Source organism: Xenopus laevis, chromosome 3L, assembly GCF_017654675.1.
Source record: "Xenopus laevis strain J_2021 chromosome 3L, Xenopus_laevis_v10.1, whole genome shotgun sequence".
Classification (NCBI taxonomy): Eukaryota; Metazoa; Chordata; class Amphibia; order Anura; family Pipidae; genus Xenopus; species Xenopus laevis.
The window spans coordinates 73,327,919-73,354,420 of record NC_054375.1 but is presented as its reverse complement, the minus strand read 5'-3'; the positions used below and the strand labels follow the sequence as shown (position 1 = coordinate 73,354,420).

The window sequence follows — 26,502 nt, the reverse complement described above, 5'->3', positions numbered from 1 at the left end:
AGGTGCCACAGGTATCGGACCAGCCCACCCATCAATAATTGGGACCACACTGGCAAGCAGGCATCCTAGTGTAGGGGCATACTTTGAATAAAACCAGCCCTACTCACACGTAAAAAAACACACTGTATGAGATGTAGTACTCTGTGTTTGAAAAATGAAGATAACTTATTGAACTACTACTAGTGCAGACAAAAAGAGGAAATTTCTGCACTAAGAACAGTTGGACCTAAAAATGTTTTTTTAAAAAAAAAAAAAAAAAAAAGCAGCTAGACTGAAGTAGTATAATTTTATGTAAGAACCAAGAGAGGCGTTAAACAGATGGAAACCAGCGGGTGTTGGAAGAGTGGATAGCGGCCAAGACAAATCTGGAGAAGTTTCGATACATGGGCAGCAACACTATGAAATGAGATCATAAGTGTCACTAAACATTATTAGTAACAAGGATGGTAGTTGGGATCAAGTACACGGTACTGTTTTATTATTATGGATAAAAGGGTAATCATTTTTAAAAATCTGGATCATTTGGATAAAATAGAGTCTATGGGGCAGATTAACTAAGCGCCGAATTTGCGCTAGCGTCCGCTTTGCTCACATTGCAACACTTCGCCAGGCGTAGATTCGCCAGGACACACTAATTCACTAAAATCTGAAGTTGTGTCCAGGGCGGGGAGCGTTGGCAAAGTTGCGAAGCATTACTGTGGCAAGTGAACCAAAGTTGCGCTAGCGTTGGCTAATTTGCATACGGCGGGAAGTTAAAGTTGAATGGACGTATATGTTGCAGCCAATACATTACACAAGTCCAGGGAAGCTTAATAAAATAAAATAAAGTTGTTATATTGCCCTACACATGAGCCCAGTGTATAGTTTATGTGCCATATGTTAGGAAATGTAGGGGGGAAGCCGGGTACCCCCTGAAAAAAATTTACGATCTTTTGCAGCCTATCTCCCTGAAAAAAGTTGCCAGCATTTTTTCAACTATTTTTTGAGGAAGTCCTATCTACTCTATTGCACTTAGTCTGGTCTGATGTGGCGAAGGCAAATCTGGCGCAAGAGGTAGCGTTCAGTAAAATCAGCACCTTAGTGAATTTGCATAGTTACGTCCATTTGCCAGAGCACAACTTCGCCAGGCGTAAGGGAGCGAATTACCGCTAGAGTCTATCTTCCTCGCTAGCGAAGTTATGCCTTCACCCGTTAGAAAATCGGCAAAGTAATGAAATGACGTCATGCTTGTGAATCTTTGCTAGCGTTAGTCACTTCACCCTTTAGTGAATCTGCCCCTATGGGAGATAACCTTCCTGTAATTCGGATAACAGGTTTCCGGATAATGCATCCAATACCTGTTTACTCTGTTATTTTACTTTTCAAGTAGAAGTATCCATAGTGCCATTTACAGGCACTCTTTGTATGTTTCAAACCAATACATTTTTTTTTAAATAAATAAGTATCGGCTTAAGATAAGATAAGATAATCAGAATGTAGGGAGCCTGATATTAGAGTACTAAACAAAGGATTTAGGATGCTAAAATTCTTACTGTGGTTGATCCCAGAGAGATCTTTCTGGCAGTGTTCCAAAGTGTCCTTCTTCTTCCAAGTGCGTTGTTAATTCTGCTGTCGACTGAAACTTCCCTTGGCAGCCATGGCATCGACACTGGTGGATCTGCCTTCTAATAAAGTTTACTAACTTGACTTGCTGATAGAAGTTCAGCCCTGTGAAATGAAAGAGGTAATGTTTGTCATTAAAAGATTGGGTTAAGCATAAAGATTAGAAGAATGATTGGCAGCTGTGGGTTGCCCCCCCCCCAAGCCAGGCACAGTACAATGGAAAGAGGGACAACTGAAGACTTATTTGGAGACAAATGCCTATTTGACAATATAATTAAAATGTAGAAGGATCAATGTTAATGGTAATGTATCCATATCATTCTGAGGGGTACCATCTACATTTTGGAGCACAAAGGTGGGCCTAAAAAAAAAGAAAAGTCTAACTACATCTGGATTAAAGGGATAAATACATTTTTTCTTTTCTTTTATGAAAAGCTCCAACTACAAGCTGAGTAATGCAAAGTATTTTATAAATTGTATTTTACTGTCAAGGAATGTGTAGAGGCATATCCACTTTTGACTTGGTATGCTATTACATTAGTGCCCCAATATACTTGGGCCTGGGTCTAATAATATCTCCAAGTAGCCTTTGCTACATGCTAGCTGGTCATATTGGCGCTTCCAGGAAGAGAGTAGCAGTTGTTCTATATTCCTGTTTACATTCAGTTCTGACCTGACCTGTTTCTGGCTGTCTACTGCCTGTGTTGATCCTCAGCATGCTTACTGCTTGTGCTTCTCATCTGCCTGGCCTGATCCGTCTGACTACAACTTGTCTCATCCCTCTGGTACCTCGACAGGTCTAGACTCACTGGCCACTATTTACTTTGCAGTCTCCTCGGGGTGAGAGTGGGCTGTAACAGCTTACAGACCTCAGGACAGCTTACATAATAAATAAATTCACATGGGGCTAAATACATTTTTTAGACGCTAATTGTTTACGAATGGTACAAGTATGGAGCCTACTGTCCAGAAATCCTTCATTCAAATAGCTCCAAAATGCCATTGCCATTTCCCATAGTGATCGATTTAAACAAACAGTTCTTCATTTTTGACAGTTTGGCCTTTATCGATTAACAGATAGTACCTTTTAATTGATGCCAAGTCAACATGAATCCATGATGGAAAACAATCTTTTTTTTTAATGTTTAAATGTTTTTAGCAGCCTGCTACGTATTATAGAAAGATGCTTTATTCTGGAACCCCCAGTCCCATGCATTCCAAATAACAGATTCAATAGCTGTATAATAATTCTGTGCAACAAACAAATATTCTCTAGATTATAACAACTTTTTCAGACACTGCATGCATGACATAAACGAGATGTTTAGGACTAATGAAATCTACCCCCAATCTAATTACTGCACTTAACTCACATGAAACCTTTGCTCTAATTTTTCCAGTTCTATTAATAATAGGTTATCCTTTGATCAATACAAATCTAAAGTTTATAGAAGTGAGAATGAATTGAAAATACTTGTAATTGTATGTTACAATACTGTAAGATTATTTAATGTTAGCCTGTCCAATCCCAAAAGAGCCTAAAATAGATCTTCTCTTTCTACATTTAAACATTGATGTCTGCTTATCAACATACTTTATTTACACAGCACTAGTAATGTATATTTTAATTGTCTGGAATTACTATAGGCAGGCTTGGGGAGTCTACTGATATTTGACTACAAAATAAGGAATGGATGAGCACAGCTGCAGTAGCAGACAAATGCTGCATTGTTTGTGCTAACAGGGCACGCTTGTCTGCACTAACACAACAATTTACAGTGTAAGAGAGTCTAATTCATCTCTATCAAGCTACGAAGACTCATGTCTTAGTAAAGCTGACCATGACATCCAGTATTTGGTGATCATTTTCCATCATCCCAATCAGCTTGTGAGGGCTCTTTAGCATAAAGAGACATTTCACTTATTAAACCCAGCTGTACCATCCCTCTTTTTAAAGGAAATATAGGAATTATTTCTCTGTAACCCTTAACTCTTACCCATGTCTTATTCTGCAATGGGTGAACAGCATGAGGTTATAAGGAGCAAAACTGCACCCCATTTGCTACTCAAAAAAGCATCAGACACACTTCATACAAAATAAACCAAGATTTAGGAATGGAATGGTGTTACTGACACTATTTAACTAAAGATTATTTTTCATCTTAAGGAGACATTATTTCAAAACGCCACCTGGGAATCCCTGTCCCAACTCATTAAGGAAACTTAGGAAGTTACATTGCATTGTGCTTGCCTAAGGGAATGCCTTAGTGAGCTAGTTCATACAGGTGTGTTTGCGCATATTGGGAAAAACTATCATTCCCAGAATCTGATTTTATTGGAATTTTAAAAATAGTGTCAGGTATCACTTGTTCTCCCAGTCTCTTTTATCGTCACCTTAGCACCTTCGTTTTTGGTTACTTCTAATATATATACAGTATATATATATTTACTTACCAAGGTCCAGCTTTATTTTCAGGAGGTCAAACTGATGACTGTCCTAGGGAAGACGATAATGTACATTAGAAATCAAATTTTAAATATATTAACTTAACTTACATACAAGTGATTGTAAGGCATTAACCATGATACTCTCATGTTTATATGGAAATAATAGCTCAGATCAGATTCAGGTTCAGTCAGATCTGCTCCAAAAGCAAGGCTGTGAATTTCGTATACTTGTTTATACAAATTATTACTTACTGAATAATGTGGCCTACAATATGTAGATTTGTTTTTATGTTTACGGACACTTATAAAACAGAAAACTATTATTGTGATATGGTTATCTACATTGTCTGACTGATAGTTTGCCTGTCTAGTGTAGATAATGAAATCATACAGCAATGGCTCTCACGCTCTTGTTTGCCAGTGCATAGGATTCCAGGTGGCATTTGGTGGTCTTGCTCCCCCAAACCTTTGAGGTATTAAGAAAATAATAGAGTCATGTCTTTAAACTAATAAAATGAATGCATCTGAAAGGTGTCAGTAAAGGCCTTCTGACAAATATACTTAACTATGACTTAAAAAAAATTCTTACATTTGTTTGAAATTGTAAAGAGCAAAACTGAAATACCAAAAAACTAGCAGTGGTGTCAGCAATGACTGCTATTCATTACTACACTTACTTTCATGTGGCAAAGTAGCTTTTCTGTCGTATCCGCTTGGTTCTCACAAAACAGACAGACGGCAGAGATGGGATTCTCTTCCCAATCAGACCAGTCTCTGAAAGGTAACTTTGGAGAATTAGATCTTAAAGAGATACATCTTTTCATTAACTTACCTTTACAATAAAAAGTAAAGGTGATCTCTTATAATACAAATGAGCATTTAGATATTGTATAAGATACCATAACCACATTTATGTCCAGATCTGCAGTCCTCTTTGAAATATAAAATGGCAGATGCCTTATAGCAACATCTTCTTTAAGATGGCTCATACATTAAGTTTGGGCATACACAGACATATCTACTGTCCGCAGACTGGCCAATAAGGTGCTGACTAATCTGGATTGTGGGTTTAGTAAGAAGCAAAATCTGTACATCTCAAATCTTTTCTCTCCCATAATTCCCTGCTCTCTGCCAAGGCTTTGTAAGTTAAAAGGGACAGGGGGCTCAGAGAAGGGCCCTGAGACAGCAACCCCAGGCCCCCCAGTCTGACCCCATATAGTGTGAGACTAATAGACCACATAACTACTTCTTGGAAGAATTTACCATGGATACATTTTTGAGTTTGGCCGAATATTGAAAGGAAAACCAAATAAAATCATTAATTTAAGTCTCTATAAAAACAATGCATACAACAGCTCACATGTAAAAACCCTGTTTCATCTAAATAAACCAATTTCATAAAAATATACTTTATTAGCAGTATGTGCCATTGGGTGATCCTAAAGAAAATTGCCATTTTAAGAGCTAAAGACTGTGCCTTGGGATCATACAATTCACATTGCAAACAAACAAACAAACAAGGGCACACATTCATGTTTGGTAACATGAGCCAATTAATGGATAAATCTCTGTCTTTTACCCCCAAAGTTCTTCGTGTTACAATCAGAGCAACATTAATTCTGGTCAGGTGATCTCCGAGGCATCACGAAACGGTAGCTCAAGGTAAAAGAGAAATTTGCGGATATCTTTATTCCAGTTTGGTAAGATTCTTTAATTATTATGATATAAACTATTTGTTGGTTAAGTATTCATTCTTAGGGTATAGTTTCCTTTAATGTTTCTCAAAAATTTAGCCTAATTCAGAACTAATCCAAACTCTGTTAGCAATTAAAATTAAAGAAGCTTGAATAATGTGATCATCTGTAAAGCACAATGATAAACTGAAAGGTGCACAGTTTTATCCATAGAGTACAGCAGTCTGCCTTACTCTGTTTTACTGTCAACGAAATCCCGATCATCTTCTGACTGTACTTCTTCCCAACTCTTCCCAAGTTCCTGAAAGACAACACAGAAAAATCTTTAAGAACCCATTTTGGCACCAACATTGGATTGTATGTTATAGCTAAACTAAGGCATATATTTACATGAATGTCACATTTTAATCATGTCTGAATGTTTAAATGAATTAAAAAGGTTCATATATTAACACACTTGTTTAAAATAACGGATGACAAGAAAGAAGGCATTCAGGATTACCCATGAAAGTTCACAAATGATTTGAAATAATATTTTCATTCAACTTTAATAAACGGCAGAAACTTTGAAGTGGCTATTGCATTATATATACAGAACAATGTATTTAACAGACAAAGCTTTTCTTTATAAAATGTCCAGTGCTCAAACAAATGGCTCAGTAAGAGTGCTAATTTAAAAACAGATGAAAGTGCACTTACTAAAGAAGATACACAGGAGAGGACAACATAATATAATCACAAAGCAGACACTGTTCGGTACAAAGTAAAATAACTAAATGCTAGTTATAAGTGTGGATCTTATAGTGTATGGCCAGCATTAAGCAGGGGTTGGATATTCCAATAAGATAATGACCCTAAACACACTTTAAAATCTACAAAGGCATTTATGCAGAGGTTGAAGTACAATATTCTGGAATGCCCGTCACAGTCCCCCGACTTGATTATCATCCAAAATCTATGAGATGATTTGAAGCAGGCTGTCCATGCTCGGCAGCCATCAAATTTAACTGAACTGGAGAGATTTTGTATGGACGAATGGTCAAAAATACCGCCATCCAGAATCCAGACACTCATCAAAGGCTATAGGAGGCATCTAGAGGCTGTTACATTTGCAAAAGGAGGCTCAACTATGTATTGATGTAATATCCCAAATGTATGCACCTAATTTAGTTATGATGCATATTGCATATTTTCCGTCAATGCAATAAACTTTATGTCACTGCTGAAATACTACTGTTTCCATAAGGCATGTTATATATTAAATGGAAGTTGCTACTTTAAAATTTAAGAATTGAGAGGGGTTCCCAAACTTTTTCATATGACTGTATCTGAACTTGCAGTATGTTTCAATATTTTTTAGATCTCACCATTCAGTGAAGTGAGAGAAGAAGTGGTTGCACATATATTAACAATGGCTTGCAGGGTCGGGCTGTGTACAAGTCGACATTTTGTTGACCCACACATCAGTACTACGTAGCCTAAAATACAAGTAATATGAAATGAGGATGTGATTTAACATGTATTTATCTTAATGTGGTGATTATTACACATGGCCATTATAATGTTTTCTAATTCAGACCAGGCCAGGTGTTTCAATTATCCCTAGATTAATATGTCTGTTTGCACCTCAATCAGATCTCATTAAGCGGTGCCATGAGATACTATGACAGGCTCTTTTGACTCCCACTCTTGAAATCCGGTGGGCCACTCAACTCCAGGGAAAACAGTTAGATCTGTAGGCATGGTCCTTCCTACTTATTTTCTTCTTTCATTTCAGAAACATTTTTAAAATATTACTAGCAAAGTAGAACCCACTGGGCAATCACAGATGCACACTTAAGCTGAAAAACCAGTGATATCCATGACTGACCAACAGGCACTACCTTTGCTAGTTTAAAGTCCTCTGTTGCTACTTTTCTGACATCCTATAGATATAAAACTTCTCTCAATAAAGTATTGTTACAAAAGTGTCCACACAAGTGAACAGAGGAAAGTGTGGAGGCAACGTGTTGAGGCATATCTTCTTCTGCATAAGACTTCCATACCTCAAAAAAAAAGCTCCCTTATCACCAAAATATTCTGCTGGTATTCGTGATGGAAAGAAAACTAGCACCATTTAATGGTAAGAACTATTACTCAGACCTTGGGATCTTAGAATTTCTGGATAATGGATCATTCTGTAATTTGGATTACTATACCTTACCAAAAAAGTAAACATTAAATAAACCCATAGGATTGTTTTGAATTCATGCAGTTTAAAATCAAAAACAAGGTACTGTTATTATTACACAGGAAAAGGAAATCATTTTTAAATTAGAATTATTTGCCTAAAATTGAATCTATGGGAGATGGCCTAATGCTGAGCTTTCTGGTATCAGTTTTTCAGATAAGGGATCTCATACCTACTTCATTTAAAGCCCCACAGTGTTGAATTCCCCCAGGGCATAATGAATAGCAACCCAACTTCAAGTGCTCCCTAAACAGTTAGGTCTGTATTTATTAACCAACTACCAACCCCTGGATCTTGGATCATGGGGACGACACTTATGCATTAGATCTATGCAATTCTATATTTAACTATTGCAATGACTGTGTTGATCAGTTGGTCCTACTCCTTACCAAATAGTTTATGATATAGAATCGGTCATATTCATTGTTCTTGGACTTAATTCTGCGATGCTGCTTCTTTCTCATATGGTCCTTTAATGTATTTGTGTCCCGGAAGCTTTTTTCACAGTACAAACACTGCAAGCTTAAGCGAAGAAAAAAAATAAAACAGCTAATCAGTTTGTAGAACATACAAAATCTCAACAGGATTCTGTATACAATACCAGTTTTTGGCACATCTAATTTCAAAGTCAAAGCTATCAAAGCTGTTATTGTATGTTAGTGTTTAGGTATGGAGGAACACAACATATATTTTTAAAAATTATAAAATGCCAGTCATTTTCAGTTGGTCTTAATTGTTTATTTTATGCTTTTTGAATTCTTTGCATCTTTTGTTCTTCAGTTCACAGGCTTAGATTTTTAAACCATTAACTAGTTGCTAGAAATCAGCAACCAAGAAGCAGTTTTGAAACCAAAATGGGAGATGAACAACAGGGGACCTGAAAATAAGTCAATCTCTTATATATGGTTGCAGCGGTCAGTGACCCAGATATTCAGATGACATGTGGCTGGAAAGAGCCAAAACAGGAAAGCTAATAATTCAAAGCCATACAAAATAAATAATGAAGGCCAATTGAAAAGTTGCTTCCAATAGCTTGCTCAGGCAGATCACTTACATAGTTACATAGTTACATAGTTAAATTGGGTTGAAAAAAGACAAAGTCCATCAAGTTCAACCCCTCCAAATGAAAACCCAGCATCCATACACACACCCCTCCCTACTTTTAATTAAAATTCTATATACCCATACCTATATTAACTATAGAGTTATACTTGTCCTTTCTGTACCTGCTTTTGTCATTAAAGAGGTTGTTCGTGTTTGAGTTAACTATTAGTATGATGTAGAGAGTGATCTTCCAAAACAATTTGAGATTGGTTTCCATTTTCTATTATTTGCGGTTTTTTAATTATTGTGCTTTTTATTCAGCAGCTCTCCGGTTTGCAATTTCTGTAAGCTGGTTGCTAGGGTACAAATTGCACTAGCAACCATGCCTTGATGTTAAATAAAAGACTGAAATAAGTATAGGAGAGGGCCTAAATAGACAGATAAGTAATAAATAGTAGCAATAACAATAAATTTCTAGGGAAATAATGTCAAAAAATAAATAATGAAAACCAATTGAAAAGTTTCTTAGAATTTGCCATTCAATAACATACAAAAAGTTAACTTACAGGTGAACCACCCCTTCTGCTTTGCAGTCTCAATTTTAGAGGTTCTTGCCCTCTATGCCCTATATCCTCTATTGAGCTAGGCGTTGTACACAATACTAAGGATGACAGAAATGCTTTGGGAGTAAATAAACAGAAGAAGAAAAGATTGGACAACATATTCTAATTACAAGGCATCTCTTTTAGTGAGTGACTTAACCCTTGTGCTTAAACTACAGCTAACTGTTGTATCTGTGGTCAACTATGCATCTAGAACCACTAGTTTAAAGTTCAATCTTCAGACAGCCTTTTTCCATCTCAACAGTGAAAGATCTGGAACATGGCTTCTGAGAAGTAGGCCCTGCACAGCAAATAAATCATAATAACACAGGAAAGTTACTACATAATGAAGATAACGAAGACCAAATGAAAAGTTGCTTGCAATAGGCATATCTATTACATACTTCAAGTTAATTTAAAGAACTTTCTCTTTTATCAAAATGTAAAATCAGGCAACACTGGTTATACCTGTCCATTTTCTTCTCTAACGCATCCAGAAATTCATTGCAATATACAATATTATCTGGCAAGCCCACGTTGAAGGAATGCTCCTTGTTCATATGATTAAAAATAACGGATCTGCAAGATACAAAGAGCATGCAGTGAGCTTACAAGATGTTGGGATTTGTTAAATTATTTTCTATTTACCAAGTACAAATGCTTCACAGACCAAAATGCATAACCCACTGCAGAAATGCTATGTTTTCCCTTATCCAATACATTTCTAGTTTGTTTTTTATTTTTAATTTCCTGCACTATTTTTGTGTACACATTTAGCTAAAAACCAAAAGAAACTGATACTGCTGACACAGTTTTAAGCAGACTGATAAGTGTATAGCCAGCTTAAATAATTAGCTTAAATAATTATTTTAAAATCTCTAAAAAGATAGTTAGAAGCTAAAACCTGTTGTTTCCTTATCTAGCACAAAGCTGGACCCACTTTAACACTTTAACATAATAACCCTTTCTTCTCCTTCGAATAGGAAGCAGCTCAAAGAGTGACAGATTTGCACTGCAGGTTTCAGGTTCTATCTTAGAAAGGACATCAGACTGAATGTTGGCAGATACAGGTATGTTATTTTGCAGGCTGTTTAGAGTCGTTTTAGGGATTTTAACACAAAAAGGGTTACTTATCCTTTATTGGACACCTGTTGGCAAAAAATATCACCAACCAAAGGTGCAGGCTAATAGAGTCCATAGTCCGGTTGGAGGTAAGTTATTTATTTATTTTTTTTAAATTGTCCCCAACCATCACTAGGCCAGCTGCACCGAGAGGGAGCTCTCTGTTGGAGTCGCTATGTTAGGGCATAAGCATAATGAGCTCATTGTGCGCACGTGGGTGATGTCATTAGTGAATTATGAGAATGCACTCTCACAGACACGCTGGGAAATCCCTCCTGGTGCCAGTGTCCTATCGCTGGGGGGGAGAATTCTTTTTTTTAAAAAAAGATAGTTACCTCCAACTGGAGTGTGAGTTCTATTAGCCCGCACCTTTGGTTGGGGATAATATTTTTGACAAAAGGTGCCTTTTAAGCTCTGGAAGCACTGTAAAGAAAAAAAAACCTAAGATATTTATGTGTATATGGCAATATGCAAGCAAAAAGTGAAAATCAGTTTTTGCTGAGCTGCCCCATTTATAAAAGCATATACACTGTTATTAACTGAACAATTGTATTGTCAACAGAAAAAAAATCAATTTTCTGTAGAAATTTACAATATTTACAGCTATTTTTAAAAATGCTATGCTTTTAAAATTTACATGAAAATTGTCACTGAATCTTCTTCATGAGTTTGAAAAATTTAAAAAAATCGTGCTGTAAAAAGTTGATTTGCTTATAACCTTGTGTGTTTATACTGTATGGTCACTGAACCCTTGTGTGATACTTATATCTTTGAATTTTACTAGACAGCTCACAGCTTCAAGCTAATTTCTAATCAACAAACCTGTATCTTTCCGCGATTCTCAGGGTATCGCCCACATGGGAACTGTCAGCTATGTTTGTGTTCTTTTCTCTTTCACCATGTTTTTCATGGTAGCCTTACCCAGAATATAAATCAGGTAACAGCATCTTAATGGAAGATACTGGGTTGTGGGTTTAATAAAAAATATTGTTTCCTAGTCTCTGGATTTTCATATAGAAAAACTGCAGTTTTAAGTATTAAAGCACTGTGCTCACAAAACCAAGGAAATCCATAAATGCTAGGTTACATAATTCAGTGAATGGGCATAGCTGTGTCTCTAACGCTGACTCTGATCAGATGATCAGTAAATAAGCACCCACAATAAATTTAAAAAAATGGTGCCTCGAAATGTGGATCCCCCGGCTGACTTATAGGAGCCTGTCACATGGCTAACTTACTATTAAATTCTGTATAATGAACCTTACTCAAACAATAAGACAACATTTTGGAAGAAAATTCACTTATTCTCCCCTTTCCCACTCTGAAACCACATTTAGCCCATATTACATTTGGTATTAAATGACAGTACCCATAATGCTTTTTTGTTGATATTTGGTTTTCCTTATTATGTTTATTTGGTTCAGGACACTTGACTTGCCTTATTCTGTGTCTAAATATTTCTGCAAAATGGGGATTGTCCAGGATTTGCAGTCCCTGGATTATATTTTAGTTTTTATACAAAAAAAATATATAAATTAATAAAAAAAAAACAACGACTCAAGGTAAAAGAAGTAACTGATAATATTGCTAATATTCATGTACCAGCAGAATAATTTTTCTTTAAAGCCCAAATCATTACTATTGTGTTAGAGCAGGGGTCCCCAACCTTTTTTACCAGTGAGCAACATTTAGATGTAAAAGGAGTTGGGGAGCAACGCAAGCATGAAAAATGTTCCTGGGGGTGCTGAATAAAAGCTGTGATTGGCCATTTGGTAGCCCCTATGTGGACTGCCAACCTACAGGAGGGTCTGTTTGGTAGTACACCTGGTTTTTATGCTACCAAGGCCACCCGAGAGTAACATCCAAGGGGTTGGAGAGCAACATGTTGCTCATGAGCCCCTGGTTGGGGACCACTGTGTTAAGCATTAAATATCTACTAAAACTAGGGATTTATTACCCCTTGTTATATTAAGGCAGTGCACTACATCAGACTCCCTTTTGTCTGTCCAACATCCTGAAGATCACAATGTAAGGACAGGTTTAAAAAAAAAAAAAAAAAAAAAAAAAAAAAACTACCTTTGTTAGTTGATTTCACCCCTTCTTTAAAAGGTTGCTCCCATAATGTTTGAATTAAAAGAATCATATTTTACTATAAAATCCAAATAAACAAATCTCTTGGAATTAACTATAGAACAATCCACTTTCAAAATTATATCTGTTTTTCTATTTAGCTCTCATTTCAATTTATTACAAAACAGGATATTGTAAATGGTTTGGCTCTACTACTAGGGGTATGATGTGCAAACATTATGCCAATTATTGATAATAAAATGATCTCATGTTTGTTTATAATCGGACATATCCCTCTATGATAAGGGTTGCATATTGATTTTCCATATGTTCAAATAAATACTGGATTTGCATCAGGATTAATCTCATCCATTATAGTAGTTCCCATAACACTATTTACCATCAGCAAAATGTCAGCAATTACAGGTCGACATTAGCTTTTTACCTAGCCATGTTGTGTGATTGTTTCATCTAATTCTCCTGCTAGGTGTTTGCTAATATCTAGTTGTTGTTAAGAATGCTTGCTGGGTAACCATATGTGTTTTATTCTGGAATGTTTGCACAGCAAAACATATAGATATATAGATGCATATCAGGGATTTGGACTCTAAGCTGATCAGACCTCAATGGTTTAATTCACTATAAAGCAAACAGATATATTGTAAATTAACAAATAGATTACAGAAAACATCATGTACTACAAGTATATATTCACAATATAACATTTCTAAAACAAGGCTGCTTAAAGGGGTGGTTTTTCCGATAGATCGCCAGAAATAATGGCTTTTTCCAATTACTTTCCATTTTCTATGTGTCACTGTTTTCCTAATATTGAAGTGTAAAGTGTCTTTTTTCACCTTCTAAAGCAGCTCTGGGAAGGAGGGTCCCTGACTTTGTAACCTGTTCTAAATGGATTGCTGAGCAGAATCTCTGAGTTTCATTACAGGTAGCTGTTAGAATTGATAAAATATTTGCTAATACTCCAGAGATGCTGCTAAGAAATGTATCAACTAAATGTTGAAAAGCGGTAACAGGTCAGAATCTGCACCTGAATTACTGAGCTGCTTGACTCAAACACCAAAGAAAGGAACACTCAACTTTAAACTTAGATTTTGGAAAAACAGTAAAAAATAAATAATGGAAAGTAATTGAAAAAAGTATGTTTCTGGGGAACAATCTGAAAACAACTGAACTGGAAAAAGTGTGTGGAAATGAACAATTCACTCAAGACTTACATTACATGGCAGCATAGAAACCACTGCATTCTGCATCAGAATTGATAATCAGCTCTGTAGCAGTAGCTTCTATGACAGATGTTATTGGTGCACAAAAAGATGGCTTAATGAGATCCAAGATGGGGAGCTACTGTGAGCAATTTTAAGGTATGAATCATTACCTTTATAAGGGCTAAAATAAGTCTAAATATGAGTGTTTTCAAAAAGTAATAAAATACACACAAACCTGTTTCCTTTAAATTCTTCATTGCAAAATATGCACACTCTCTGTAAAGTTGTGTCATTTCTTTCATGCTGCTGCTGTTCCAAGATTTCCCTCTGGTGAAAAAAAATGAAACAAAGCAAAAATGCCTATTATACTGTGCTGAAATATTATGCAGTTATTTAAAATGTTTTTGTTTAACATAAAATATGTATTGTTTACTTTTGGTTTATTATAACCACAAGCTTAACACTCTACTGTTTATTAGCATATATTCAGATATAAAGTACACAATGGCCAGAAGGCAGAGAAATGGTATGTTTTGAGAGGATTGGGTCGGGCCAAGGGCTTTTGTTAGGGGTATTACAAATTTACCGGCAGCTTCATTGCTAGGCTAGGCTGGTAAAATACCGGCCAGGTGGCAACCCTAGTCTCATCTGACCAGACTATATTCTCCCAGAATTATATTGGCTTGTCCAAATGTTGTGCAGTAAACGTTAAACCAGCTTCAACATGCTTTTTCTTCAGTAGTGGAGTCTTGCGCGGTGAACGTGCATAGAGGCCATACAAGTTGAGTGCATTGCTTCTTGCTTTCTTTGGAACAACTGTACCTACTAATTCAAGGTCTTTCTTAAGCTCTCCGCAAGTGATTCCTGGCTCTTGGACAACTCTTGCAGGTTTTGGGTGAAATTATGTTCTATTTCCGGATTATGGCCCCAACGGTGCTCAATGAAACATTCAGAAGCTTAGAAATATGTCTATAACCAATTCCATCAGTATTTTTTTGCAACAATAAGGTTGTGAAGGTCTTGTGAGAGCTCTTTGCTTTTATCCATTATGAGATGCTTCTTGTGTGAGAATTTGGTACCAAGAAACCTTTTTATAGGCCATCAATTAGTACTAAACCAGTGGATATTAATTTGCGTTGATAGGGGGCAGGATTGCTTTCTAAAAACTGACAGATTTCAGCACGTTTCTTGGCTTTCCATGACTTATTCCCTGTGTCATTCCACATAACTTAATTTATGGACGTATTTGTTTTGATTACTTTGTATGTGTGGGTTACTTGGGTTGTTACGGACATCTGGAGTAAATTTCTTGTCAATAGCCCCATTAGATATATATTTGCTTAGATTTACTGGGAAAAATGCTGACGTGTTCAATACTTATTTTCACTGCTGTATCATCATCTAGAAAGATTGTAGCATCCAAATCAGCAGGTAAGATCAAATTCTTAAAGTCGGTGTTCCCTTGTTAGATATATTAGTAATTAATTATATCAGAAGCTTCACTGTTCTTATCAGTATATTCAAAGGCAAAAAAATAATAGATATATTAGTTCAGACAGGACTGTCAAGAAGAGGCCTGAGAGCCAAACCCAGCCCCAGAATACCGGAGCCCTCTTTTGGCTTTTTTTGTAAATTTACAACCTTCAAAATGTTCAATAGAACAGAGCTGTTCAAAACAAACTGCCCTTAGTAAGATAAATAGTGAGACCACATGCATGTAACCCTTAGTACTTCAGCAATATTCCTAGATAAAAAGGCCAGAAATCCAGCATGAAGTTGATTTAAGGCTATAAATATAATTTAATGTTGTCAAGTGTTTCCATCACTATAGTGTAAACCGCAAATGTGGATAACGGTGATTTTTATTTATATATTTATTTTTAAATGATAACATGCCTACCCTACAGTCTTATCAGGTGCTGCATACAGTTGTTTTTAGGGATTAAAAACCTGTAAAATACTCTTATATTGTTCGCTCTGCTTTTAGAACTCAGTGCCAGAACTAGAAGTAGGAGAAGTAGGCAGGAGCCTTGGTAGCAGTTCTGTTCAGATGCAAGTGCCCTATTGTAGTGAAAAACTGTGTCAATGTGCATTTCAGAGCCCTGATGAAGACTTTTACTTTGAGCTACTAGTTTATGATGCTCAGTCTATGTGCACCCTTACCCAAAACCTGGCAGGAAAAAAGGCACTAACTGTAACAGGAAGAATTGTGTGTAAAATGTCCATTCACTGGCTGATGCACCCTATTATGTATGCATGTTCTTGGTTTGTGTGCAAGCGGTGCAAGCCAAAGAAAAAGAGTTAGTACTTTCCTTTCTCTCATCTCGCTTACATACACACACAAAACGTGTTTGGCTACCTTCATGTGTACCTAAATAATCTACTACTGGATTTTTATTCTTCCTATATATGCTATATGTGCACTTCTTTTCAGGACTACGTCCTCTGGAAGGCCCATTTGGGTAGTTCTGGGTACTTAAGTGTTGTATGAGGGTAGTCTCTAAATATACCCTGAGAAGTATCTCCCTTTTTTGCAGACAATGGACAGCTAACAAGAAACTCCGCATATGGATTTTGCATGGACCAATGGACACTATGCAAGGGGAGGAGTTCTCTACAGACTTTGAATCTGATTGTGCTTTTGCTGTGTACACTTGAGAAAGGGCTTGTGGCCCGAAACATGTAGTGGCACAACTTAATACATTTGATTGCAGCAAAGTTCTGCTTTTCAAGCTATGTATATATGTATAACTTTATTATGAAGTGTTACTGGGATACACAGTGCTATACAATTTTACAAGAAAGAGGTATCAAACTTTTTGGGGTAACTGGTGCTCTGTGCAAAGAATCAAAACCTGCCCCCTGTCACCGCAGCAAACTACCTTTTTTCTGCCCACTGGTACACAGAAACCACTGAGCATCAGTACTGTACATAATTAGAGGGATTCTGTCATGATTTTTATGATGTACTTAATTCACTTTACCATATACAATTTTATTGCTGAACCAACAAATGTATTTTTAAGCTATAATATTGGCATATAGGAAGCCATCTCAGGTCATTGTGCGCGATTCTGTGCTTTCAGAAAGATTCAGTACTTCACAATGGTACTGCTTTCAGATAAGCTATTGTTTCTCCAACTCAATGTAACTGGAGGAATTTCAGTGGGATTTTTAATACTAAGTGCTATTGCCATATGTACCACTATGGGAGTATTTTTTAATGCGGTTGTCGGGCGCTGTTGGCTTGTTACCTTTACATTGTTCTGTAGATATGCTGCGAGGGAAAGGGAGGGGCAGTGCTGCAGTAAAAAGTTTATCATCACATGACAGCAAACACCTGGGAAACAAGCAACAAGTCTAGCCCCATGTCAGATTTCAAAATATTAACTATTAAAGGGGACCCGTCACCCAAACAAAATTATTCCAAATCCTATTTTATCATGTTAGTCAAGCAAAATAAACTTAAATTACACTGTATACATTATTTGAATATTGTTTCCATCAGTCTGGGAACTCATAATTATAGCAACCAGGAAGGAGCCATTTTGTGGACACTGTTATTAAGACAAGCCTTGTATCATCTCAGAATCTTGTTTGTGCACCAGGGGACAGGGACCCAATGTCCATCCCCATGCACTGGTTACACAATTAAATTGTTAAGAGAGCTGGGGGAATGCAGGGAGAGCAGTGACATCTAGGAAGTGCTGAATGGAAAGTGAAAGTAATTGTTTGCCCCGCCTCTATGCCTAGGCATAGAGGTGGGGTAGGCAATATTTGATTGACAGCTGATATTTTTAAATGAGTTTACAACAGCTATGAATGCTTTAATAAAAAAAAAGAAATTGGATTTCATATTTAATTTAAAAAGGACTTTTATTATACAGATTTTTATGTCTGGGTGACGGGTCCACTTTAACTCGTGAAAGAATCCCTTTAACAAGGAACTACTAAAATAAAATTAAGGATATATATATATATATATATATATATATATATATATATATATATCCTTATTTATTATATACTGTATGATTACTTATGGTTAATATATTTAAACAATATACTATAAAGCCTATATTTTATTACTGCAAACACAATAAGCAATTCTTAGTATATGTCACACATATATATAGAAGAAGTGCAATCTGGATTATGCAGGTAAACAGGATACTGCTATGGGATGGTGCTTAGTCTAAATTTAAGATACATAAACGTCGACCTCCTAAAGCAGCAATGCCTTGAATGCAACCATTTTAAAATAACACATTACTAAAAATAAAAAACTGATAAAACAGAGTACATTGTAGGTTAGGTTGAAAAAAAAAAAAAAGACACCTGCCCAAAAAGTTCATCCGTATATATATATATCCTGCCTAACAGCTATTGATCCATCCGTTTATATCTCTCTCTCTATATATATATATATAACCTGCCTAACGGCTATTGATCCAGAGTGTCTCTCTCTCTCTCTCTCTCTCTCTCTCTCTCTCTCTCTCTCTCTCTCTCTCTCTCTCTCTCTCTCTCTCTCTCTCTCTCTCTCTCTCTCTCTCTCTCTCTCTCTCTCTCTCTCTCTCTCTCTCTCTCTCTCTCTCTCTCTCTCTCTCTCTCTCTCTCTCTCTCTCTCTTCTCTTCTCTCTCTCTCTCTCTCTCTCTCTATATATATATATAATAACACCTGCCTAACGGCTATTGATCCAGAGGAAGGCAAAAAGAGCCCTTCTGAAGCCTCTCGAATTTGCCTCAGGGGGGACGGAATCCTTCCTGACTCCAAGATGGCAATCAGACCACTCCCTGAATCAATTTAAAAAAAATAAAATAAACAATTTAAATGAAAAACCTTAAAGGGAAATAAATTTGAATACATACCAACACTTAAGTGATGCATTTTGTATGTCAAAATTACTTTTACAACAATGCATTGTGCCACTAGGTGGAGCTGGTAGTGAAAATTAAAACTATTTTCTAAACTCTTATGGAAATAGCATTACTACAAAGTTGAGACGTCACTGAAAGAAGCCCTGTCAGCATTCTTCTCACTACATATCCTATTATAGCTTTTTAGAATTCCTACACTCTGATGACAAGGATTTTCAGTAAAGTTAGATCAGCTGCTGTTTCACTACTTCATATAAAAGCCCAATTCTCCTCAAGTATGAGGAATGCAGATTTTTCGTCAGGATATGAGAGGTTTGAATGTATATACATTTGGCTAAACATCCTGAGTTTCAAGAAGGATATGTTGGGTGGTGTGTTCATAAAAGTAGTCTATTTTTTTGCAAATAGAATTGCTCAGATTGTTTTTCCAAGTGGCATTTATTATAACTACTAATTATAACTACTAACAAAAAATCTGTTATATTCAGTTGCCCTTTAATATATAGATTTTTATTATTGAGCAGTGGTTGTTCCCATTTCAAAATTATGATGTACAAATGATTATACAAATATGCCTCCTATGCATTTCCTCCATTAATATTTGTGAACGTCGATTATGACTCATGTGAATGCAGAAAACCCAATTTGTATTGCTGGCATTTGATAGCAAGAATTTCTAGGGCAATGAATGCCTGTGGGAAAATAATCTTCTAAAATATCAAATCCTTTCAATGACAATCAGAAGATCTGTTTCTGAAATATCTAAAGAGCTGTAGATCAAGACTTGCTTAAAATCCTATTTCTGCTGCAGCTCATAGCAAGGGGATTAAAAAAAAAACTGGCAGATTGTACATTTTACTTTTCATTATTACTCACAGCCAGAAGCAATGGGGGCATACAAGAGTTCACATGTAGAAAATTGTATTAAGGTTTAGTGTGAAAGATGGGTTTCGGAATAAAAAACAGAAAGACGATAAATAGGACCATATAGGATCGGAAGTGAGCGGAGAGGTTCACAAGGAGAGAAAGAAGTAGAACAAAGGAAACAAAAGATCAACAAAGAATGGGACTAATGGAATCCAGAGCTACCATATGATTTTTAAGGAGGTGTTCTATGTTTGCTCACAATTTGTCTCCATGGTTTTATCTGTAGTGTCAAATCAAATGTGTAGCATAAGAAAACGGAACTAGGCAATCTGCAATTTTATAAGTAAAAACTAATATTTCATTTCCATTTCTTGGCATGAAGTGCTCTGACAGACAATGATGAGCATCACATGTACAAGGCATGCATGTGGCATTTAAACTACTGCACATACAGACATATCCAGTGACTTTCCAATGTATTTTCTTCTGCCTATTACATAATTCCATCCTGCACAACTCTAAACATTGTAGCACCCAACATAAAATAGACAAGGCAAGTCAAGATAAGAAAACAGAAAGCTACAGAACTTTATGTAGAGTACAAATGGCACGCTACCTGACAAAAGCACTCAGAAAACCTTTTCTCAATACCAAGGAAAAGAAAATATTAACATAATCTGGAAACTTTCCCCCTAGTAATTAAATAAACAACTCCTCAATGAAAATTTAACTGATGTCCATGATACAAACTTTAAGGCCAGATCAATGAAAAATCGAGGGCAACACAGGACTGAATGTTCACACCGCCTCACATAAGAGGCTACTCCTGAATGTTAATTAGAGTGCTCCCCTCAGTGATTGTGAGAGCATTCTGAGGACAGTTTGCTAGCATGTGGAGGGTTATGGCAGCCAAATTAACAAGTGGATTAAAAGTGGATAAGGTGAGCTCAGCAAGGGTCTACTTTGTACTACATATTATACATTCCATACATATAGGGCTGGTTGGACAATAATCCTGAAAAGTGGCAAAATTGCCTACATACACTACTATAAAAGGGGCCCTCCATCCAAAAGAAATTTTTGCACAGGGAAAGAAATTGTAAATCTAAGCATCTATCCAGTATACATTACTTAGAATGTTCCACATTTGAAAATGTAACTGCTATAACTTCTACATTTCTTTCACATGCTTGGTTACTAGTCTTTGTGAATACATACCTTGTCTGGATTCCTGGTATCTATTCCTGAGCAGAATAAGCATGTGCGTCTAGACCATACCACTGATTGTATTTTTCAGTACTGAAGCAATTTCTTTGTTGTGGGTACAGACCTCACCAAGTTTAAAAAAAGCACTGTTGAATCAGGAGTCTGCTACTGGAGACATAGCAAGCATGCCTAACATTCTATATTAAGGTAAGAGTAAACCTACTATATATTTACCTAATTTAGTTTACATAAATGCAAAAAAAAAATTGACCCCCACCCCCAATTACATATGATGTATCTTGGAGGTTGCTTTTGTACATCAAAACCACAAAGTATTTTAATTTAAAGTATATTGATTCAGTGTAGTAATATGTCAGGTGAACAGCAGATGGAGTTAAAGGAACTTTATTTTTGCAAAAACTCACACAAATCACACAATATAGTGACTAGTGCTGTGTGGTTCTCTTCTTGAATGAAAAGATATGTTTCTGGTGCTAAAAAACAATATTTTCATTTAACAAAAGAAAAATGCATGTCACAAACGATAGAACATATGAAAACGGTTTCTTACAACTTTATCAGTGATTTCTTTCCTTACTAATATCCTCCCATTTTTAATACTAACATAAAGAGAATTCCCAACTGTCAACACTTTTACCTGGCAAAGATGTAGACAGACATGCCGGGGGTAATTTATCATCATTGTATGTTCTGGCAGTAATGCTTCCAAACAACAGATGTGATAACTACGTGTCTGCTATTTTGGCTTTCTGCAGCTTCAGGTACTGGGCCCCACACTTCCTCCTGCACTGACTCTGCATTTGATCCCATCTGCCAGCAGCATTCCTGCTGTCTTCAACAAACAACATGCATTTTACTTTTTTGTGATTTTTTCCATTTTGAACACACTTATCCACATCATTGCACAAATGCACATCACACACACAGTAGCATTACACTGCATCTTGTTTATAAGTCCTAAAAATAATGAAAAATGAAAGCACTAGTCGTGGATGATTGGTTCTTTCTACCACAAATCATACTGCTTTTTAATGATTTAATAATTATCAATTTGGATGGTTTTACTGTTTTTTTATACGGATATTGCTGCATTTTTTTCCTGTGTTGCTGTTCATCACTTGTTTTTGCCCATAAACCTGTAATTGTATAGAATGATGCAATGTTGTAAACATTATTTTGTGCTTCTTGGTCTGCATGGGAAATCCTATGCATAGTACAGCAAGTACAGGCTTCCCGTTGAATACTGTGCCTATAGGCATTCCCATTTGAGCAACTTGAATGGCATGCATTGCATACAACGTTGGTGATGACATATTCTCAAGACTGTGAATAAAAACATGAAATTAAGTGAGGTATAGATACCAATATAATGCTAATATATATAGAAACAGATGGGCTGGGGTGCCCACCAACAAATGAATAAATCTATATACACAAAAAAATTGGGACTTCCTGCCCATGTGGTTCAAATATGCTCAATTAGAAATGAATAACACCTAAACATGTAATAAAATAAAAGGCAATATTTATTCAACACTATGCCAAAAAAACCTGATCTAAAACCAGTTAAAATTAAGCAGCGCTGCATATGGAAAAGGGATCCCTTAATGTAAATATTTAGTTTAGGGGTGTGCCTTTTATTTTATTACATGTTTAGGTGTTATTCATTTCTAATTGAGCATATTTGAACCACATGGGCAGGGGGTGAAGTCCCAATTTTTTCGTGTATATAGATGTATTCTCAAGACTACCAACATCAAAGTGGCATACCTGAGACTGAAGAACATTATTTGTGGGGGCCTAGGCCACCCAAGTAAAACGGGTTCTAATGCATTTAAAAAAAGGTTTTTGTTCGTTGTCTGTTATATACACTCCAGTGCTCCATTAGTATTTGTGGAATTTTTCAGTGACTTGCTTACTACTTTTTTCCCCTTACTGGATACCCACCTCAAAAAGTTGTAAATTAAAGGAGAAGGAAAGGTTAAAACTAAGTAAGCCTTATCAGAAAGGTCCATCTAAATATACCAGTAAACCCCCAAAGTAATGTTGCTCTGAGTCCCCTGTCAAAAGAAACACTGCATTTCTTTCCTTCTATTGTGTACACATGGGCTTCTGTATCAGACTTCCTGTTTTCAGCTTAAACCTCATTGCCCTGGGCAAGAGCATGCTCAGTTTGCTCCTCTCCTCCCACCCCTCCCTTCTCTACTGTAATCTGAGCCCAGAGCAGGGAGAGACTCAGGCAGGAAGTGATGTCACACCACATTAATACTGCAGCTCCTATTCTAAACAAACAGAGAGTTTCTAGAGCTTTTTACTCAGGTATGGTAAAACATTCTACAGAATAAATATAGCGTTCTAGCTTGCACTATTGCAGCTAATCTATTGGCAATAAAATGCCTCCGTAGCTTTCCTTCTCCTTTAACGAGTAACAATAGTAAGAAGCTGTGGTTTAGTTGAAAGCAGGCATTGCTCAGAGCCAAAATCTTTTTAAAAAATGTACCAGCTGTGTCTGAAGATTTTGACAGTCATATGTAATTAGTACATTTGCAGTATTGAAGTACTAAGTAAACTATTTATGAAAAACGAGTAACAGCATTATATTCATTCTTCTTTATGCCATGTAAGCTCATGCACCATGTATCATGCATGTCAGATGCAGACTTTAAAAGTCTAGAAAAAAGTACTTTAGAGAGATGTTAGACAAGCAGGGAAATACAAGGGTGAGATTATATGAAATGGGACCTTGGGAATCCAGAAAAAAAGGGTCTTTCTGTAATTGGAACCACCATACCTTAAGGCCACTAAAAACATTTAAACATTATATAAACGCAAGATGATTATTTTGCTACCAGCATAGATTTATGCAGCTTAGTATGAAGTACTGATTTATTATTACAGACAAAAAAATAAATCATAAAAAAATTGTTAAAATGGACTTTATAGAAATAGGACGTCATCTGATGACCTGAAAATTATCATTGAATCTCCACAGATCTTTGGAAATCCGCTTGTCCAGCTCATGGGACAAAAGAAGGGATCTGTATAATCTGTGAATAGATATAGATTAGGGAGCACAGCCCATCAGGTGAGAGAAACAGTGGATGGTGTGCAGGGTTATAGAGATAAGTAATAATGATAAAGGGAAAAGCTAACCCTAAAGATTGCACGGCCCCATCATAGGATCGGATGACTCGAAGAACCAAATAAATAAAACTTAACTTTTAATACAAACTGATTAAAAATATATATGTTGTGGTAGGTCCAAGAACAATTTAAAATAAAGTTAGGAACAGGGTGATGAACCTACTAAAGGTGGGTTATGCCATGGGTGTGGGTCTTGGGGTAGGTATAGAACCAACCTGTTAGGTCTGCAATGGAGTATTTAGAGTGATAGCGGGGTAAAAATAAAGATCATTATCTGAGCACATGGAAAGGAGAGGGTATCAGACACATCTGTCCCGCTATTTTAGGTTCACTACCGAACCCCAATCAAACAACTACCCCTTCACCCTACGTAAAGCCCTCCCAGCAGTCTGGCTAAAGAGAGTTGAGTAAAAGTGGCGATAGTGCCGTAAATAAAGTATGTTCTTGCCCAGAAAAGAGCTCCAATTGAACAACCACCCCTTCACCCACGGAGCTTCCCTCCCGGTACAGCTGCCGAGCAATACCCAGCGTGCACCTGTATTTGTTCACACCCCCTGCCTAACAAAATCTAAAACGAGCCTGCCGCGTGTTTCACCTGCATGCAGCAGGCCTCGTTGGGTATTGCTCGGCAGCTGGTTCTTCGAGTCATCGGATCCTATGATGGGGTGGTGCAATCTTTAGGGTTAGCTTTTCCCTTTTTTCATCTGTAGAATCTGGCATAATGTCTAATAGCTAAACCCAAAGTGCAGCATGCAATTAATGTAAAGATATGGATAAGCCTCTGAATATATCATACACGTTAACTCAAATAAGACAATTGAATTGCTCACAGATATATCAATATAATTTACCCGTTAATGAATACCGCATGAACAGATTATTCCTCAGCATTCCACAAGGACTGAATGCAAAACTAAGTTTGCATATGCTTTCCTTCCTAACATGGATCATCCTGCTGACTCCTAAAAACTGAGCTGTCTGTTGCCATAGGCAACACAATTGGGCTAGACTGTGTTCGCTAGTCTACTATACTGACACTTGAAACAGCTCGGCTGCAATTTAATGAAGAACCAGTATATATTTAACTAGCAGACAAAATTGTTAAGAAACCCAATAGCAGGACCTTAGGTGCAAATAAAAAAAAAAGTAGGCTTGATTTTAGCTCATTGCCAATGTCCCTTTTTACAAATAAAAAAATTAACTCAAGTGTATATCATAGTCAGTCAATGTAAATAGCAGAATAAATTGGTCTTGGTGGCCAATTGTAATTAGCAGAATAAAATTGGTCTTGCAGGCCGGCCAGACACTTGCAGGGGCCGACTTACACACATGGTTTGTGGGTTGTGGGCAGGTTGAGCTCTTATTTCCACTCTCCCCACCCACGACTTTTACTGTGTCGGTTTCTGCTTCCCGCAGCCATTATTTATAGGCGCACAAGGTCAAGAGCAGCTAGGCTTTTTGTCAACCCGCACAGCACTAATCCATACCCACCAAGACCAATTTTAAAAAGGCCTATGCAGCAACCAGATGTCAGCTGGGCAAGAACAATGCATATATATATATAAATCTCAGTTTTAAAATCATATTTTGGAGTACCCTGATGCCCCTCTAGGGTTGATACAATCTCCCTCCCCAAAGGTTGAATTGTGTGCTATGCAGTATTCACCGATAACTAAACTGGTGCCTGCTAATAGGTGGGTTTTTTATTTGGCATTACTGATATTATTGCTGTGTATGCTGAAAATCAACCAGATAACCCATGTTAAAACTTAGTACCAAGACGGTGACAAAACTTGTTAATTCAAGAAACCACAGGGTAAATGAACTAGCCTTTGTTGCCTGCCTGTAGATAACATTCTCTAACCCTGCTAATGACACAAATGGCAAATTTGCCTGGTAAATGCATGTTGTTTAGCTATATATAAATACTTACTAGTCTCTCTTGCTGAAGCTCTTCACGCAAAACTCTGTCTTCTGGCAAAACATCACACAGAAGGAAATAGTTCTCTTGCTGCTCTGATAAATGTAAAAAATTAAATGAAAAGTTATTTATGCCCCCACATAGCAACTGAAATTGAAAAAAAAAATAGAAGATAGTAATTGGAATTGAGTTACTACCTACATAAAAATCCAACAGCCATGTAGAAACTAATTTCTTGGATAATTAGACTGGTTCAGCTAATACTGAGCCAGATTCAATTTGATGAGAAAAACTTTTTATAGTTTATTACGTGAATCTCTATTAGGAAATCTGGAACTGAGTTAAGAATTGGATTCTACTTGCGATATTTGAAAGTGACAATAGCCCTTTATGTCATGAAAAGCATTTATACACCTTGCTGAAGTGG

General features: G+C 36.6%; 1 protein-coding gene across 1 annotated transcript in view; it reads right to left on the bottom strand.

Annotated features, from left to right (window-relative positions):
- The window catches only part of znf277.L (zinc finger protein 277 L homeolog), a 79,715-nt gene that overhangs the window by 907 nt on the left and 52,306 nt on the right, over positions 1-26,502 (bottom strand). Inside the window, 8 exon segments of the mRNA NM_001095953.1 lie at positions 1,533-1,707; positions 4,057-4,099; positions 4,728-4,824; positions 5,978-6,045; positions 8,364-8,496; positions 10,089-10,199; positions 14,274-14,365; positions 26,088-26,170. Of these exon segments, the coding sequence (NP_001089422.1) occupies positions 1,533-1,707; positions 4,057-4,099; positions 4,728-4,824; positions 5,978-6,045; positions 8,364-8,496; positions 10,089-10,199; positions 14,274-14,365; positions 26,088-26,170 (802 nt within the window).